Source organism: Felis catus, chromosome C1 (assembly GCF_018350175.1).
Source record: "Felis catus isolate Fca126 chromosome C1, F.catus_Fca126_mat1.0, whole genome shotgun sequence".
Classification (NCBI taxonomy): Eukaryota; Metazoa; Chordata; class Mammalia; order Carnivora; family Felidae; genus Felis; species Felis catus.
The window spans coordinates 118,866,200-118,884,068 of NC_058375.1; the positions used below are offsets into that span (position 1 = coordinate 118,866,200).

At 48.5% G+C, this 17,869-nt stretch overlaps 2 protein-coding genes across 13 annotated transcripts in view; one reads left to right on the forward strand and one right to left on the reverse strand.

Annotated features, from left to right (window-relative positions):
• Window positions 1-17,869, forward strand: part of CC1H2orf76 (chromosome C1 C2orf76 homolog) — a 92,605-nt gene that overhangs the window by 21,399 nt on the left and 53,337 nt on the right. For 4 of the 12 annotated variants that reach the window (XM_045033675.1, XM_023259250.2, XM_045033676.1 and 1 more), the window contains exon 1: window positions 7,366-7,630. The exons of 2 other annotated variants lie outside the window; for them this stretch is intronic. In XM_045033675.1, coding sequence (XP_044889610.1) covers window positions 7,366-7,630 — 265 coding nt within the window. Of the gene's footprint in view, window positions 1-7,365; window positions 7,677-17,869 lie in introns of those variants that run through there. 6 more of the 12 variants (XM_045033680.1, XM_023259257.2, XM_023259259.2 and 3 more) reach the window with 5 other exon arrangements.
• On the reverse strand, window positions 2,022-7,491 carry DBI (diazepam binding inhibitor, acyl-CoA binding protein). Its single transcript, XM_003990705.6, has 4 exons — window positions 7,359-7,491; window positions 6,205-6,322; window positions 3,721-3,783; window positions 2,022-2,318 (listed from the first exon to the last, which is right to left on the reverse strand). Exons 1-4 carry the CDS (start codon window positions 7,365-7,367, stop codon window positions 2,245-2,247), a joined length of 264 nt encoding a protein of 87 aa, XP_003990754.1. The 5' UTR covers window positions 7,368-7,491; the 3' UTR covers window positions 2,022-2,244.

Here is a 17,869-nt window from a genome sequence, read left to right on the forward strand (position 1 = left end):
AGCAGGGCCTTCCTGGACAGAGACTCCTGGGTTTGGATCCATTCACGTCACCTGGGCCTTAATTCCCTCATCTCAATAATGGGTCCAGTAGTCCCGATTACAGAGCACTGAGGTGTGGTGCCCACTTCAAAGCAGGATTAAATTCACCAACCCGAGTGGGAGGCTGGCCCTGCGGGTTCTCACAACTGACAGCCAGTGACTGGAGGCCGCGACAGTTGTGGGTGGACGGGCCTTTTGCTTCTGGGCTAGGTCCTTGACTCTGACAGACGTTGATTGCGAGGGACGTTCCCAGGGACAAGAGTGGTTTTCAGACTGGCGGGACAAAACTTCCGGATGAAGTGCCACACACCGGGGACCCGCTCTATGGCAGGAGTTTCTCACACAATTTCATCTCACGCAGACCCCCACCCTCGCGGTAGGCGTGCTGGGCCTGAGCCCGGAGCCAGGTCTGTGTGGACAAGAACCACGCCCTGGGCTCCATTCAGGGTGGCTTTTCCTTTGGTTTACACCAGAAGCAGCCAAAAACTGATCAAAGCAGATAATCCAGATAATAATAGGTGTGTGGCTATAGCTCCCTACTGCCTCCCTCAGGGATCATGGAAGCCTGGGAGTTCTGCGGCCTTGGTGGCTGGCACCACCAGGCTGGTGCAGGGCAGCCAGGTGGCAGGAGGGCAGATCTGTGGGCCTCCTGCCCCACATGCCCTCAGTCACATCAGCGTCCAGGGGAGACTTCCATGTAAATGGCATCGCTACTCAGGAAGTCACTTCGCTCCAGTTGCACGGCTAGGCTTTGGGACTTTGACCCCATGGGGAGCAGGTTCCTGCCTACCCCTGAGCTTCTGGGCCTAGTTTTCCATGCGCAGGCTGGGCTGGAACCGGACGGTCACCATTCTCAAAACCCACCGATGTAGTCAGGTTCACGGAACGCCTCTGACCACATCTCCTTCCCAGCAGCCGCCTATCACATTTGATGACGGTCAAATTTTGTACTTTTCAACTTCATTATCAAGACTTCTCACTCTCTAGTCCCATTTTCCATCGAAGGTGTGCCGTACTCCAGCCCTATCAGACAGTTGCCCTCCTTGCCGTTCCAGCACGGGTCACGCCTGGGGGACCACCTTGTGTGGTACGGGCACCCGAGCCAGGGAGACGTGCACGTGAATGCTGGCTCTCAGATTAGTCACCAGCGGAGTGACCTTGGGCAAGTCACTGTAACTCCTGTCCTTCTGGCTGAACCATGTCTAAGACCGGGGCACAGGCTTTGGAGGGAACGGAGAGCTGCTTGGCCTCAAGGAGCTTCTCCTTGATTTCAGCCTCCGCAGCCACAGGTGCACGATGGGAAAACCCCAACCTTCCTTGCAAGACCGTGGAAACGAGTGGAGTAGAACATCTGGTGAGGAGGGCCTGCCAGCTCTTTTTTTTCTTTTCAGCAACCTACACCCACCAGGGTCGAGCTCCAGCCTTTCTTCTCTGTAACCTTAACCCCTGGCCTCCGGGGTCCTGATCTCCTTTTTTTCCTGCTAAGCACCCACACCACCTGACTCGGTTATGCCCGCCCAGCTGCCTGTGAGCCTGGGGCTCTGTGGATGCCCCGTGGCAGGTATAGTTCATTCCTGACAGGGGCCTCTGGCCTTGTTCATTTGCTCTGGAACCACGGACTGGATGGACCTCAGACGAACCTTAAATATTTGTCAACCCTGCTTTCCTCAGAGCTTGAGGCCAGCAATGTCCCCAGCACAGGACTGGCAGTCCCTGCGGCCTGAAGTCTCAGCCAGCGCATGCAACTGATGTGGCTGGAATGGGGAGGAACAAGGAGTTAGGAAAAGCGATTTCTCTAATTCTTTTCCTCCCCATCAGAGGTGTGTGCACTTCAGGCTTAGACTAGGTGGGTCCCCTACCTCGCACCCTAGCAGAGTGGAGGGTGAGCTCCAACGCTTCCAGACAAAATCTTTAGAAAAAGGAAGTGAGGAAGAGCCATTAGAACGGAGGAAGCGATTTCAAGAACTCAGATTACCCAAGACTTAAAGTAACAAATGCACTTTTAATTGATCTACAGATAAAAACTACTCAGAGCAGGTCAGTAACCATTTCAGCCCCTACTCCGTTAGGGCCGTATCCTGCAGAGTCTTCAGGATCTAGGTTAATGGGCTATTTTCATCATTTCTCGTCATCCACAGCATTAGAAAAACAAGGCATTGTTATCAGTTTAGATGAAATGCATCGCCGGCAGCCAAATCCAGTTCCTTATATTCCATATTTTTTCTTTAGCTCTTCTACTTTGTTGACGTAAGCTTTCATGGCATCTTCCTTGGAAGTCCCTGGAAGGAGTCAACAGGGTTATTGGTCAGAGAGGCAGCACGGTAGGAAAGCAGCAGACTGCAGCCCTAGACAGCCCCCCGTTTTAATGCTCTGAGGCTCAGTTTCCCTTGTAAAGTGGGGATTCCACTACCTGCACCTCACAGGCTTGGCCTGAAATACTTAAGGCGCCTGGCCCACGGTGAATGCTCCACAGAGCCCTGAACCCATAACGTGTATACAGCTGTCCTGAAGCTTGTCATTGGCCTGCCGGCCGTGTGAGTCCCCCACTGCTGGAATGAGCGGTCAACCGGAGCCTGGGGAGAGAGGCTGCACACTCCGGACAGGCAGGAAAGCCTAACACGGGGAGCTGCAGTGACTTTAGTCGTCCTGCTTCCTCTCATGGTTGGCTTTGGCCTATCAAGTAGCCCTCTGCCGGGCTCTTATCTGCCAGATGTGGCCATGAAAAAGCAAAGCCAGATACCCTCTTCTCCCCAGAGGGAAGCTGTGAGTAAAGTTGCATGAACTCTGAGTGAAGGCAGCTGGCGCATGGAGTGCAAGGAGGCAAAGTTTTGCCTTCGTGCTGCGGTCCAAAGGGCACTGACCGCAGCAGTAACACCCAGTTTCCTGGGTTCTGCGGCGAAGGGGAGATACGCCGGGAATCCGAGTGCTTTCTGGAGCATTGGAGAGTACACGGACACTGGGACAGAAATGCCCAGTGACAACGGGCAGTCAGACGGGCATTCCTGTCCCAGTTCCTTGCAAATCCTAGGAGTGTATTTATTGTATTCTGGCCCTTTTTGAATTCAAGGGTTTTCCATTTGCAGGAAGACAGAGGGCTTATTCAGAAATGAGCTAGCAAGAACACAAAAGCTGGCAGGCACTTCACTGCCAACTTGTGGGTCCTGCTGCTGCAGGTGGCACGTGATTAAGCCGGAGCCGGGCTCCTTCTTGGCTGCCGTTGCTTAGCATATAATAGCTCCATTCAGGGGCCTACGATGTGCCAGCAGCCTGCCATGCATTAGCTCATTCCTTTCTTTTATGTGCCTTTCTGGCTGGAGGGGAGCTGGGGAAAGCTGCTTGGGTAGGGGGTCACTACCCGGCCTTGTCGGGGAGAGGAAGGTGCGGGAATATACGGAAAACCCAGGCCAACTAATTACCTCCCAGCCTTTTCTCAGTAACCTGGTCCCCAGCCCCTCCTCTCCCAATGATGCCACTGCGCAGAGATGGTGCTCTTGGAGGAGGCATACATGGTATTAGAAGAAAAAGTAGGTGGCCCAGTTTTTTTCCATTCTGGCTAGGTTAGGCCGGTTTCTAGCATGGGCCTCATCCACTTTGTTTTCTTTCCTCACCCCTAACACTTCATAATGAAGAGTGTTTCATTACTGGGCTTCACAAACCGGGGAAACTGATGAGAACAATCACCTTTCAGCTGATTCCAGGCATCCCACTTGGCCTTGCCTTTGAGATCCAACAGTCCAGGCCGTTCTGAAACAAGGGAAGAAAGGACATTAGATCCGCTTCAAGCCTTTTTTTTAAAAAATGTTTTATTGAGTTTTGAAAGAGTGCGTGTGCATGCGTGGGTGAGGGGCAGAGAGGGGCAGGGCAGAGGATCTAAAGCAGGCTCTGCACTGAGAGCAGACGGCAACCTGATGTGGGGCTTGAACTCATGAACTGTGAGATCACGACCTGAACCGAAGTCCGACCCTCAACCGGCTGAGGCACCCAGGTGCCCCGGATCTGCTTCAAGTTCTAACGGAGAACATTATCGATGTTCTTGCCCTGAAAGCCATCTTTCACTTCATCTGTTCCTTCCAGGCTCTGTTATGGAGTTAAATGGGTCTAGCATAGTGGGTTCTGCCTTTAGAAACCCAGATGTACAGAAACCCAAACTTATGATCTAAAGAAAATAGTAAGAAAACTTTTCATTACTAGATGGTCTTTGTTTTAAAAGTTAAACAACTCCAAGATTTCTTTTTTCTTTTTATTTAAAAAAAATTTTTTTTAATGTTTATTTATTTTTGAGACAGAGAGAGACACAGCACGAGCAGGGAAGGGGCAGAGAGAGAGGGAGACACAGAACGTGAAGCAGGCTCCAGGCTCTGAGCTGTCAGCACAGAGCCCGACGTGGGGCTCGAACTCATGAACTGTGACATCATGACCTGAGCCGAAGTCGGACGCCCAACTGACTGAGCCGCCCAGGCGCCCCTGCAAGATTTCTTTTAAAAGGCATACTTAAAAACATTTTTTTTTAAAAACAAGTACTACATCCATTTATAATGGCTTAAAATCTGAATGCTATAAGGAGGGCTACTATAAAGTTTCCCTCCCACCCCTGCTCTCAGCCACCCGGTTCTTCTCCTTCATACTATTATTGCTATCAGTTTTCTGGGAGTCCCTTCCTGTGAACAGTCTGTTCATATCCTTGCCCCATTTTTTCTACCAAATTGTTAGTCTAATTCTTGATGATTTGTGGGCAGTTGTTCCCCCCGAAGGCAAAGCATCCTTAAAGTTATAACATGATTTTATGCTCCCAGACCTGTCATCAGCTGCACCTGGGAAACACCCTCGCCACCTCCCCGCTGACCTATTTTACTGCCATGCCGAGAGCAAAGGCAAAAGGAGCAAGTGGCAGTGCTCACCGCCGGGACCACTGTGTCTGAGAAACATCAAGTCTCCGCAGGTGCTTTCAGGGAGGTATTCCCAGGGGTACCAGGAGGTGCACCTGCAGAGTCATCATCTAGGAGAGCAAGCGCACTCCAACAGCCCTTTTTGTGCGGATGGGAGACGTACATTTGCACTAACTCAGGGCCACCTGCCTCGCCCTAGAAGGAGCCGAAGCCTCCGCAGTCAGGAAGTGAGAGTTACTCAGTCTATGTGTGCTCCTGCAAAAGAAGGGCAGAGGCCAGTGTCTGTGAAAATCCGGTCTGGCAGAAAAGCATCTCAGCCCCTCCGGCCACCCCCACTTCATCTCTCCCCCCCTCCCTGGGAGGATACAGAATTTATAAACCTAGCGTAAAACTCATCTTTGCCCCTAGACCTCTCTCAGCTAAGCCCTTCCTGTGAACTTTGATTTGGTGCTGCTCACGATCCTTAGCTCTGGGCACCATCTCCTGCTTCCAGATGGCTGGCAGCCACCGACTTGCTCCACCCTCCACCCCAACTGCAGTGGAACTGGGGGCCATGCCACCCTCCTGAACAGACAAGGGGGTGACCTCCTTCTGGGCTGCCATGGCCACCGCCTCTGAGCCTTTGCATAGCGTGAATCGTGCTGTTGCCTCAGTGTACAGCTGGGTTTCAGGGACTTAGGGGCAGAATAAAAACCGTCCAAGGGGGGAAAGGCTGTCTTCAGACTATGGCAGTCTAGACTATGGCCTCAAAATCTGTACCAAGATTTTTTGATAGGCGAGAAATGGTCATCAGGGCTGTGGTCAGCAAAACGGCTTCTGACCTGCCACAGGAAGCCAGCTGCTTCTCTGCTCCCGACATCAGGCTGCCAAGTGCTCTGACTTCCGTCCTGACTGTCTGGGGAGGCATGCTACGGAAGCAGTGTGGTTCAACAAAGCTACGACTGAGTTGAGACCAAGTCTCTTCCAAGCTGGGGTCTTTGCTTCTTCCCAAGTAGATGGAAAATGCTGGTGATAGCCCGTAAAGTCCTGCCCAAACTCGGGTTTGAATTCTGCGACCGGAGCCACTGAGAACAGTGCAGGGTCTGTGAGTCCCATTCAGGAACGTGATCTTCGTGAGGAGCGGGGGGAGCCCCATGAACTATTACCGTGTCCCACGTGAAGAGTAGGGCTTCGGGCGGTTTTGAGAGTGCAGTTCCCACAGATTAGAAGAGCTCCAGCACCCATCAAGGCTGCGGAGCCTGCTTTGACGCGGGGCCTTCCCAAGCTCATCTCAGCATACCTGTGTTTATGTCGCCCACAGTTGCTTGTTTGTAGTGGCCGTAGATGAACAACATCTCATCATCTGCTGGCTTGGTCTTGAGGTGCTTCACATCCTCAGCAGCTTTGTCAAACTCAGCCTAAACGTGGGGGAGAGGAAAGGCCTAAATAGAGCTCAGTAATGGGGAGAGACAGGTTGGAAAGGCAGCACGCCTGAGACGCCCCTGCGGAAAAGCAGTGTGTCTTCTCATCCCCCCAAGAGGGAAGCCAGAAAGACTCAGCAAAACAAGGAAGGGAAGCACATTGGTTCGCTCATTCGATGGACAGCTATGTACTGGATGCTCTCACTATTTATCAGGTGCTAGAAACACAGCGGTGAAGGAGGAAAGTTAGGAGTGCCTGCAGCAGGCATTCACTTCATTAAAAAGGAACGTGGCCAACTGCCTGACCACCCCTGGGCCAGGCCGGGGTCCCAGTAAAGCCTCGACTTGTGGATAGGACTAGCACAGCGTGTTTGAAACAGCTGAGATGGGTACAGTTTTGAGTGCGGCTGGCCAGAGGCCATTGGACCCCTCCCCCCCCGGGACCAGGCGTCCAGCGCCGACCTCTCTCCTGGTGTTCCAATTGGAGAGAGGTGATGAGTCAGAGGTCATTCCACACAGCTCGGTCTCAGAAAAGAGGCTACATTCCAAGGAGGGAAAGGCCTCTGGGTCACCTCTCCCCTTCTCGTACGTTGGACACTCGGCCCCTGAGTCCCCTGACCTCTAAACTGTTAACCACTTCCTTGCTTTCCCATTCTGCATGGCTTCCCTACTCTTGCCCTGACCTTCCGGATGGGGAACTCGGTCCCCTTGCTCCTTCAATCCATGCAACCCTCTACCTGCCACCTTTCTCCCTAGGACCCTCTTCTCCAACTCCTGTTCCTGCCTCACCGCGGAGTCCACCCCACGGGCAACTTCCCAGCAGTTACCGGTGGGTAGCTAAGTCCAAACCTGGAAAGTTCCGCTCACAAAGCTCTGTGCAAAGAAATCAGAGCTGGGCACAGGTCCAGGAGGCACAGCGGGGCCGGGACGGGAAAGACTCTGCGGAGTTCTGCTTACGGGACAGTACCCCCCTCGACCCCCCCAGTTTCTAGCCCCGCCGCACCTTGGCAGCCAGGCTAGGCACGCGCTATACCTGAGACATGCCGGCGGGGTTGCAAGGATTCCAGAGAGTGAGCGGAGGCGGCCAAGAGCAGGAAGCAGTAGCACAAGACTCGACTGGCAGCGCCTTTAGAGGCGCAGCCGCAGGCGGCTCCAACCGGGCCAGGCCAGCGACAGGCAGCCAATCAGAAGCCAGCCTCACGCGGGGGGCGTGTTCAGCCTCCACCGCGCGGCCAACCTCTCCCGAACCCACGTGGGTTTACTCGCACAGGCGCAGAGAGGAGCCGAACGGGACGCCGGGAACAGGTCTGGGCCGCGGAAGTCGGGCGTGCTTGTGGGTCCGTGCAGGCAGGTCCGAGCGGGGTTCAGCTCCGGGCCGCCGTGGGGGAATGCACCGCGGGGCAGAGAGGAAGGGGCGGTGGCTGAAGAGCAGAGGCTTTTAAATTTGTTTCATTAAATCGTGTATCTGGAGTGAAGAGCCCGGAAGTTGCGGCTCTGGACTAGCAACCTCTCAGGCCTGGGGAGGGCGAGTGCGCTCCGCTCCTCTCGGGGGTCTAGAGGGGACCCTCCGGGATCGGTCCGTGGAGAACTGCGCCGTGGGAAGTTGGACCGGCCCCAGAAAGGCGAAGCCGAGGCCTCTTCCTCTGAGCTTTGGGCGTGTCTGTGACCTGCCCGTGGCTTTAAGTTTGCGGTCCTGCAATGCACAGTTTTGTGTTGCATTTCTCCATCGGGTGCATTAAAAGCTTTGCCAGTGTCTTATTTGCCTTAACAAACCCGGCCCGGACCAGGTACCCAGCAAGTGTCTGTCAAGTGAATGACTCTTCATTGACAAATGTTTACTGAACTCTCTGCTACCTAACTTGCGCTCTTTTAGACCTTGAGGATACAGCAGTGAAGGAAACAGATAAATTCCTGCATTCCTGGAACATTGGGGATGCTGGTTAACAAAATAAGTAGAAAGTTTGTTAGGGGGATAGGGGGTTGGAAGTTTAGTTTTACATGGGAGGTGGAGGGCAAGGGAAGGTAACATTTGAGAAAGCCCCTCAACAGAATTTCCAGGCAGCAAGTAAGTGTGAAGGTGTGACCAGGGAGTGGAGGGAAAGAGAAGAAAGAGAGGAGACTGGAGAGTTGAAAGAGGTGGCAGGCTGGCTAGGTGACGGAGAGCGTGGCCTTTATAGGTACCATATGGTACTTTTATTTTGAGATGGGAAGTCAGGCTTTTAAGCAGAGGATGAGACACTGAGGGGGCAGGTCTTTACAAAGTTAGGGTGATATTCTCCATGGGAACAGAAAGCAGCACAGGTGGATGGCAGAGTTTGAGGATGATAAGAATTTTCTGGTAGTGCTGTCAAAGCTGGCTGAAGGGAGGGGATTGACGGAAAATTCTCTGGAGATCATTTAAAAAAAGATGGGGCTCCTGGGTGGCTCATTCAGTGAAGTATCCGACTCTAGATTTGGGCCCAAATCATGTTCTCACCATTGTGAGATTGAGCCCCATGTCCGGCTCTGCGCTGACGGTGGGGAGCCTGCTTGGGATTCTCTCTCTCTCTCTCTCTCTCTCAAAATAAATAAAAATAAACTTGAAAAAAAAAGAAAGGAGATGATTCCTCTTCAATTCCTAATTTGTGTCAAGAGGTCTAGACTACAAATCCACACCCCCCTCTCCCCAATTTATGGCTATAGGAGTTGAGAAAAAAAGGTGGGGTGGAAGCTTTCGGAGGTAGTTTCCTAACTAGTGGTAGGCCAGCCTTTATAAAATGTGGGAAGAAGTGGAGGCCAGTAGCAGAGAACAAATTTGGAGGCTTTATTTTAGTCTCTGTGTAATTTTGGTAGAGAAAGCAAAGCCAAACAAATTGACAAAAAGTTTGGAGTTACACTGGGGGAGATTACATTTGAATCTTAAGAAGTACAGTTTTTTTCCCAAAGTGACAATTCAGAGCTGTTTTTGTTTTTATTTTTATTTTTTTAAATCCCCTTCTGAGGCACAGATGAAGCCTGGATTCATTTCTGTTCCATCATGTAGTGCTTACAGATGGGCTAATGGGAATTCAGATTACTGCCTGTGTGGGTCAGATTTCTAGTCAAATGTATCTTAAAGTCACTAGGTTTTAACATTAGGTTATTATGTTTGGCACATTTGAAAAGATTAGGTAGCTCTGACCGTGTAACTTCATATTCCTCAGAGATTGGTTGATGTGATTGAGTTTTGACTGGACACTGTAGAAAGCAGGGCTAGTGTTTTAACATGGTAGTCTCCAGTTTATTTTATCTTTTATTTTTATTTTATTTTTGCTAGAGCGTAAGCGGGGAAGGGATAGAGAGAGGGGGACAGAGAGGATCTGAAGTGGGCTCTGTGCTGACAGTAGAGAACCTGATGCGGGGCTTGAACTCCTGAACCGCGAGATCATGACCTGAGCTGAAGTCAGATGTTCAACCCACTGAACCACCCGGGTGCCCCTCCAGTTTGTTAGTTTGTTTGTTTGTTTGTTTGTTTAATTTTCAAAAATTTCTCATTTTTTCCTTCAAATTTTTATTTAAATTCTGGTTAGTTAACATACAGTGCATTATTGGTTTTAAGAGTAGAATTCAGTGGTTCATCACTTAATATACAACACCTAGTGCTCATCATAACAGGTGTTCTCCTTAATACCCATCTAGCCCATCCCCCACCCACCTGCCTCCATTACCTTTGTTCTTTATCGTTTAGAGATCTCTTGTGGTTTGTTTCCCTCTCTTCCCCCCACCCCGTATGTTCATTTGTTTCTTAAATTACACGTGTGAGTGAAATCATATGGTGTTTGTCTTTTTCTCACTTACTTCTCTTAGCATAATACACTCTAGCTCCATCCATGTTCTTCCAAATGGCAAGATTTCCTTCTTTTTGATGGCTGAGTAGTATTCCATTGTGTATATATACCACATCGTCTTTGCCCATTCATCAGTTGATGGACATTTGGGCGCTTTCCATAGTTTGGCTATTATTGATAATGCTGCTATAAACATCAGGGTGCATGTACCTCTTTGAATCTGTATTTTTGTATCCTTTGGGTAAATAACCTAGTAGTGCAATTGCTGGGCCATAGGGTAGTTCTATTTTTAACTTTTTGAGGAACCTCCATACTGTTCTCCAGAGTGGCTGCACCGATTTGCATTCCCACCAGCAGTGCAAGAGGGTTCCCGTTTCTGCTCATCATTGTCATCACCTGTTGTTTCTTGTGTTACCTAATTAAAAAAAAATTTTTTTTTGCATTTATTTATTTTTGAGAGACAGACAGCATGAGCAGGGGAGGGGCAGAGAGAGAGAGGGAGATACAGAATCCGAAGCAGGCTCTAGGCTCTAGGCTCTAGGCTCCGAGCTGTCAGCACAGAGCCCGATGCGGGGCTTGAACCCATGAACCGTGAGTTCATGACCTGAGCCGAAGTCGGATGCTTAACCGACTGAGCCACCCAGGCGCCCCTGTGTTACTTAATTTTAGCCATTCTGACAGATGTGAGGTGGTACCTCATTGTGCTGATGATTTGTATTTCCCTGATGATGAATGATGTTGACGTCTTTTCATGTGTCTGTTTGCCATCTGGATGTCTTCTTTGGAAAAATGTCGCTCTTCTGCTCATTTCTTACTTGGATTCTTTATTTTTTGGGTGTTGAGGTTGGTAAGTTCCTTATCAATTTTGGATACTAACCCTTTATCTGATATGTCATTTGCAAATCTCCTCCCATTGTGTAGGCTGCCTTTGAGTTTTGTTGATTATTTCCTTTGCTGTGCAGAAGAGAAGCTTTTTATTTTGCTGAAGCACCAATAGTTCATTTTGCTTTGTTTCCCTTGCCTCGGGTGACGTGTCGAGTGAGAAGTTGCTATGGCCAGGGTCAAAAAGGTTGCTGCCTGTGTTCCCCGCTAGAATGGTGCTTTCCTGTCTCACATTTAGGTCTTTCATCCATTTTGAATTTATTTTTGTGTATGGTGTAAGCAGGTGGTCCAGTTTCATTCTTCTGCATGTTGCTGTCTGGTTTTTCCAACACCGTTTGCTGAAGAGACTGTCCTTTTTCCATTGGGTATTCTTCTCTGCTTTGTCAAAGATCAGTTGACCATATAGTTGTGGGGGCAATCTCCAATTTAAGTGGAGTTGATTTGTTGGTTGCTTGTTTGGAATATGCTCCACATTCCTAAAACAAAGCACTTTTGGGGCGCCTGGGTGGCTCAGTCGGTTAAGCGGCCGACTTTGGCTCAGGTCATGATCTCGCGGTCCGTGAGTTCAAGCCCCGCATCGGGCTCTGTGCTGACAGCTCAGAGCCTGGAGCCTGTTTTGGGTTCTGTGTCTCCCTCTCTCTGACTCTCCCCCGTTCATGCTCTGTCTCTCTCTGTCTCAAAAATAAATAAACGTTTAAAAAAAAAAAAAAAAACCAACAAAGCACTTTTTCACATGATGGTTTTGTGCCCAGGTGAATCCACAAAAGTTGCTTAATGCAGTTGAACTATGGAACTAGTGAGGATTGCGGATCCCAGGGAGCAGGGTGCTAAGTGGTTTTTCGTGTTGCGGAGCCCCCGCTAGGCCAGGTTTTGAAACAGGTGAAGGCATGCCCTCCAGCCTGCTTCCTGCTTCCTTCCCTCAGGGACTCATTTTGGGTAATTTCTACCTAAGGAAATGGTGTCTTAAGGCCTCCACTTACTGCTTCTAGTCTATGCAGTTGGAATGACATTTAACTTTTAACCTAAAGAGATAATAGCAAGCCGGCATCTGCGATTTAGTTTTTTAAAGTAAATTTTAGAGTATGTTTGGGGGTCAATAAATTATATGAATTTTTAAAATATTTATGTATTTTTGAGAGAGAGCGAGCAAGCATGAGTTGGAGAGGGGCAAAGAGAGGGGATAGAGGATCTGAAGCAGGCTCTGCGCACTGACGGCAGCGAGCCTGATGTGGAGCTTGAACTTGCGAACCTTGGAGATCATGACCTGAGCTGAGGTCGGATGCTCAACCAACTGAGCCACCCAGGCTCCCCTAAATCATATGAATTTTTAATTCTAAATTTGGGTAACATTGGAAGGGAAATTACTTTGCATGTTCCCCAGAAAGTGCAAGTTCCTCAGCTTTGTTTATATCCTTGCTAGCAACTAGCACACTTTGTAATTATTTTATTTACAGTCATTTTTAAAAATTTTTTAAATTAAAAATTTTTTTACATTTATTTATTTTTGAGAGCCAGAGAGAGCCAGAGCACAGGTGGGGGAGGGGCAGAGAGAGAGGGAGACAGAATTCGAAGCAGGCTCCAGGCTCTGAGCTGTCAGCACACAGCTCACAGTACTCACAGGCTACCCTTGCTGGGTCTCAGCGTAGAGGCAGCCGGGCAAGATGCCTTAACAGAGGTTGAAAGCAGTGCTTGCCCAGTGGGTGTGAGTCGTAGTTTTATATTAGGTGTCTTGATGTAAACTAAACCTATAATTTCTAAAAGGAACCTAGTTATTTAAAAAAATGGACTACAGTTACAGGAAAGCTTTGCTAGAGGGCAAAGGCTAGAGTGCTCACAAATGATGAATTATCTCCATTCAGTATTTATTTTCATTTCTTGGTATGTGATTCCTGAGGCATGGCTCAAGCAAAGCTGGGAGGAGATTAGTGTGTTTTAAAAGGAAGGAAGCACTTGGGAAATGCTTCTGGGGTAGGAGGTGGGCAGAGTAGGGGACGTTTGTTTTGTGAAGGTGGAGGAAGGAGGTAAGTGCTGAGATGGGGGGATAAGAATGCAGCGTGGCTTTTCTCTCTGTTCCCTCTGTCTTTTCCCCCCATTCTTTTCTCTTCCTGTGTCTCTCATACTCTTCTGATGGCATAACTCATTTTTGGTGGCCAGGCAGCTGGAGGTGTTAGCCAGTCCCTCCCCTTTGCCATTCTCTTGTTCCTGTGAGTGTTCATATTCAGAGGAATTGTAGCAAGCTGGATGTGAGAGAAGAGTGTGTGTGAGACCTGTATGTGTATGATTCGCTCTTTGTCCTGTGTCTGTCCAGCTAACATGGTGGGGTGGTATTTTGGGCTGAGGTGAGACTAGGAGACCAGGGCTTGCGATCAGGGGGCTGTGGTAGGAAGTGTTCTACGTTGTCTAGGAGTAGGGAAGACTTTCTTAAGACTTATTTAAACGTAAATAAACACTGCTGAGATATTGCCTGTATCCTGTCTAGAAATACTTATGACTGGGGCGCCCGGGTGGCTCAGCTGGTTAAGCGGCGACTTCGGCTCAGATCATGATCTCACGGCTCATGAGTTCAAGCCCTGCCTTGGGCTCTGTGCTGACCTCTCAGAGCCTGGAGGCTGCATCAGAGTCTGCCTCCGTCTCTCTCTGCCCCTGCCCTGCTCACACGCTGTCTCTCTCTTTCTCAAATATAAATAAACATTAAAAAAAAAGAAGTATTATATTTATGACTAGGGATAGGAATTAGAAATACTAAAATATGATGACAGGTGTTTTGACTGATAATTCCTTTGGAGACAATGCCGATTTTTTGGAGATTAAAAAAAAATATTTATTTTGAGAGAGAGAGAACATCCATGCATGCACTTGCAGAGAGAGAGACAGGGAGAGAGAGACTCCCAAGCAGGCTCTGCACTGTCAGGGCAGAGCCCGATGTGGAGCTGGTTCCCACAAACTGGGAGATCATGGCCTGAACCGAAATCTAGAGTCGGAAGCATAACCGACTGAGCCACATAGGCTCCCCGAAACAATGCCATTTTAAAAAAAACAAATACTTTATTTTTATTTTGAGATAATGCACTAAAAAAAAAAAATCCCTAATTTTTATTTTGAGGTAATCGTAGGTTCACGCGCAGTCGTTAAATAATGCAGAGATCCCTTGTACCCTTTACCTGTTTTCTCCCAATGGTAACATCTTGCAAAAACAGTAATACCACAATTGAAATACTTTAGATACAGGACATTTCCATCATCGGGGAGCCCTCCTATTATTCTGTAATAGGCACAACTGCTTCCCTTCAGCCCTAACCCCTCCTGAGCTCTGATATGATTGTGTGATTTTTCTTCTTTAGCCTTCTGCTGTGGTAGATTACACTGATTACTTTTGAAATATTGAACTAGCTTTGTTTCCTTGGAAGAAACCCCACTCGGTCATGGCATGTAATTCCTTGTATATATTGCTGAATTCCATTTGCTAATAATTTAAGGATGTTTATGTTTGTATTCATAAGACATGTTGGTTTGTAGTCTAGAATGATTCTGTCATTCATAACAAGTCTGGCCCGTGAGTTGATCCTGACCTGAATGTGTTGCGGTGCAAGGTGGTGTTACTAATCACTTTAGCTACAACTGGGGACAGATTTCTCAAAATAAGCCAAGTGAAAGAAGCTAGACAAGAAAGTATAATCCATTTGAGTCCATTTATTTAAAAGTCTAGAAAATGCAAATTAATCTATCATGACGGCAGATTAGTGGTTACCTCGGGAGAGGACCAGTGATTATGTAGGGGCATGAGTAAACTTTGGTCGGGAGGCAGGGGAATGGATATTTTCATGATCTTGAATGTTGTAATGCTTTTACAGGTGTATACAGAAAGTCAAAATTTAAATAATTTTGTAATATTAATTATTAAAATTAAACAATTTTATTAAAATTAAATGATTATCAATTAATATTTATTAATAGTAAATATTAATTATTATGTAATTATTATATAAGTAACTCGTATGTCATTTATACCTCAATAAGTAAAAGAACTAATACATGGAAAGAACACACCTGGGGACAGATTTCATACCACCTTTTCTAACTGGAAGACTGGTCGTAGGGAAGACTATCCATAAGACACACCTAAAGCAATGAGCCATTTAATCTTCTGGAAGCTCCCACTGAGTAACTAGATTAGTTTTGGAGTGATCACCTGTGTTGGTTACCCGAGAGCTTGCTTGTGGTGTTTTCTTGAAACACCCACAGGTCTAAGATGCAAATAACAGCGCTTTTGAGAAGGAGGCAAGTTAATACTTGCACACACACACACAAATCACAGGCCTGGTGGTGCACATGGTGTCCTTGGAAAGAAATTTCTTTACAGTTTACCCTGGGAGCCTTGTGGCTCAGAGGGCACAGGTTGTCAAGGCCTCCAGTGTAACCTTCGGCCAGCTGGTGGACTGGAGGGTTTTCACTCAAGCACACATCATTGCATGTGGAACTTGCCTTTGGTGGGGCTGCCTGAGGGCAGTCAGTCCTGTCTGTCCTGTCTGTGCTACCAGCTGAGTGGCATTTGTCTGTGGGAACAGGCGGAGGAGACACCTGGAAATGCTGACAAGTATTTTGCATGGGAGGCATCGGAGCTGGGATGTATGCGTCAGATAGACTTGTTGGTAACAGTGATCATATGGTGGTCAGAGCCATCTTTTAGGGGTCGGCAGATTCAGGTGTCAGGAGATTGGAGGTGCTTACCGTAGTTTGGGGGAAACTCAGCAGGGTATTTTGCCTCATGAGGACTATTGCAAGGACAGGCAGTTGTGAAAGACAAAAGATCTCTAAAGAGCTCCCTGCCTGCGTTTCCTGGGGTGTAAGTCGTTCTCTCCCTAGATGCTGAGGTTATCTCACTCCCTCCACCTGTACAGAAATCTGCGTGTTTCATTCCAGCATCTATCACTTTCACCTTTCTTCTAATCAACTCCTACTCCCTGAAGATATTTTTTTTCTTTTTAAATATTCTATTTTTAAGTAATCCCTACGCCCAATGTGGGGCTCAAACTCACACCCTGAGATCAAGAGTCGCACGCTCCACTGACTGAGCCAGCCAGGCACTTCCCCTGAAGGGAATTTTTATAAAACTCACAGAGATGCATTATGTCCCCTACTTTGGACTGCGGTGCATTTGAGTGGGTCATTATTCTTGTGATCTGGGACTTGGTCAATTCAACAAGGGAATCCAAGCAGCTGAACCAGAATTCAAATCCCCTAAGCCCCTTTTGGCGACCTGTCACACGGAGGATGTACCAATTAGGCTGGCAAGGGGGTTTCTGCAGAGGAAAGAAAGAAGCATCTTACAAAGGAATGGCCAGTAAGGAATCCCAGGATTTCACACTGGTCTGTATCAACCCCCTCACCCCCACTTGCAATATTGTTTGTTCTGGTCATTAACCAGGAAGCTCCGGAGAGAGGCTGATCCTTTTCCGGGGACGGCCACATTCAGGGGACAGACCATTGTACTTTGTACGTTATGTGCTCCAGGAGGAGATTAGGCAGGTAGGGTGAGAAATTGTTTTGAGTTGATTTCTCAGGAGCCTTTTTTCAGACGATGCCAGATGGCTGTGGATGGTAGGGAGGAGTAGACAGTCTATGGAATACCTTGACCGTTAGCCCTTCGTTCCTTAGCATTTGTGATGAAAGATGCACCATTGTCAGACTGCAAATAGTGTGGAAAACCAAACACATGGCACAGATTCTTTTCAAAGGTCACAGTGGTTTCAGGTGATTTGGGACATTAAGACTATAACCTGAAAAAAAAAATGTCATTGGGAGTGTGGCTTCCTGAGAGGAGGTCAAAGGTCAAGTGTAAGCAGTCTGCCAGAAGCCGGTGGGGGCAACGGTCTGTGTGGTGTGGCCTCCCTCGCCACCGGACCAGCGCGTCGGCCTCTGGCTGGAGTCACAAGTCTGGCACGCGGCGGTGGCCGTGTATCAGAGGTGGAGTTCTTTTTGTTGTGCCCGCCTGCGAGGATGGACCAAGGCAGCCGTGCGGGCAGCCCGGGTGGTGTAGGTGCCATCAGTAGCTGGAGTGCGGCTCCACCAGATTTGTGGGCATCTGGATGAGTTGCCCCGCTGGTTCGGTCAGCAGCTGAGAATCGTTGCCACGGTTCACAGCCCAGCGGACAGTTTTCCAAGTGGCAGATCAAACCACTGGGCCTTTGGCGACAGCACAGGGGTCAGTACAAACATCAGATTCATCCATGGGAACATCAACCAGAGCTATGGCAACGGCCTTGAGTTCTGCCCCCTGAGCAGAGGGGTCATGTCCATTTTCAGTTCTTCCTGGGGAGGGGATGCAGGGGAGCTTGTGGTGGCGTTTCTCTGCCTGTAGCTCCTCCCGATGGGGGAGTATCCCCCCGGCACTACGGACAGGGAAGTAGAAGTAAGTGTAACCTACCATTTATACATTCACGTGAAAAAGCAATAGTACTTTGGATTGGCCTGAAGGGCCCCATCCACTAGGTCACATTAGTCTCTCTCCCCCACTGTGAATCTTATCCAAACCGCATTGGCTGAATCTGAGTACCTCCTTACACAGGGCCAGGTAGGGTGGTGACTTGGTACCTGTATCCACAGAGGCCATAAAAGTTGGAGTCCTTCCCTTCCGAGAAGTCCCCCAGCATACTTAGGTGCATAAGGCTTTCTAGTCTCTCTTAAGGACAGGGAGACCTCAGCCTACCCATAATTGTCCTCCTCCTCCTTTTTTTTTTTTTTTTTAATAAAAAATTTTTTTTAATTTTATTTTTTAAATTTCCATCCAAATGAGTTAGCATATAGTGCAACAATGATTTCAGGTGTCGATTCGTTAACGCCCCTTACCCATTTAGCC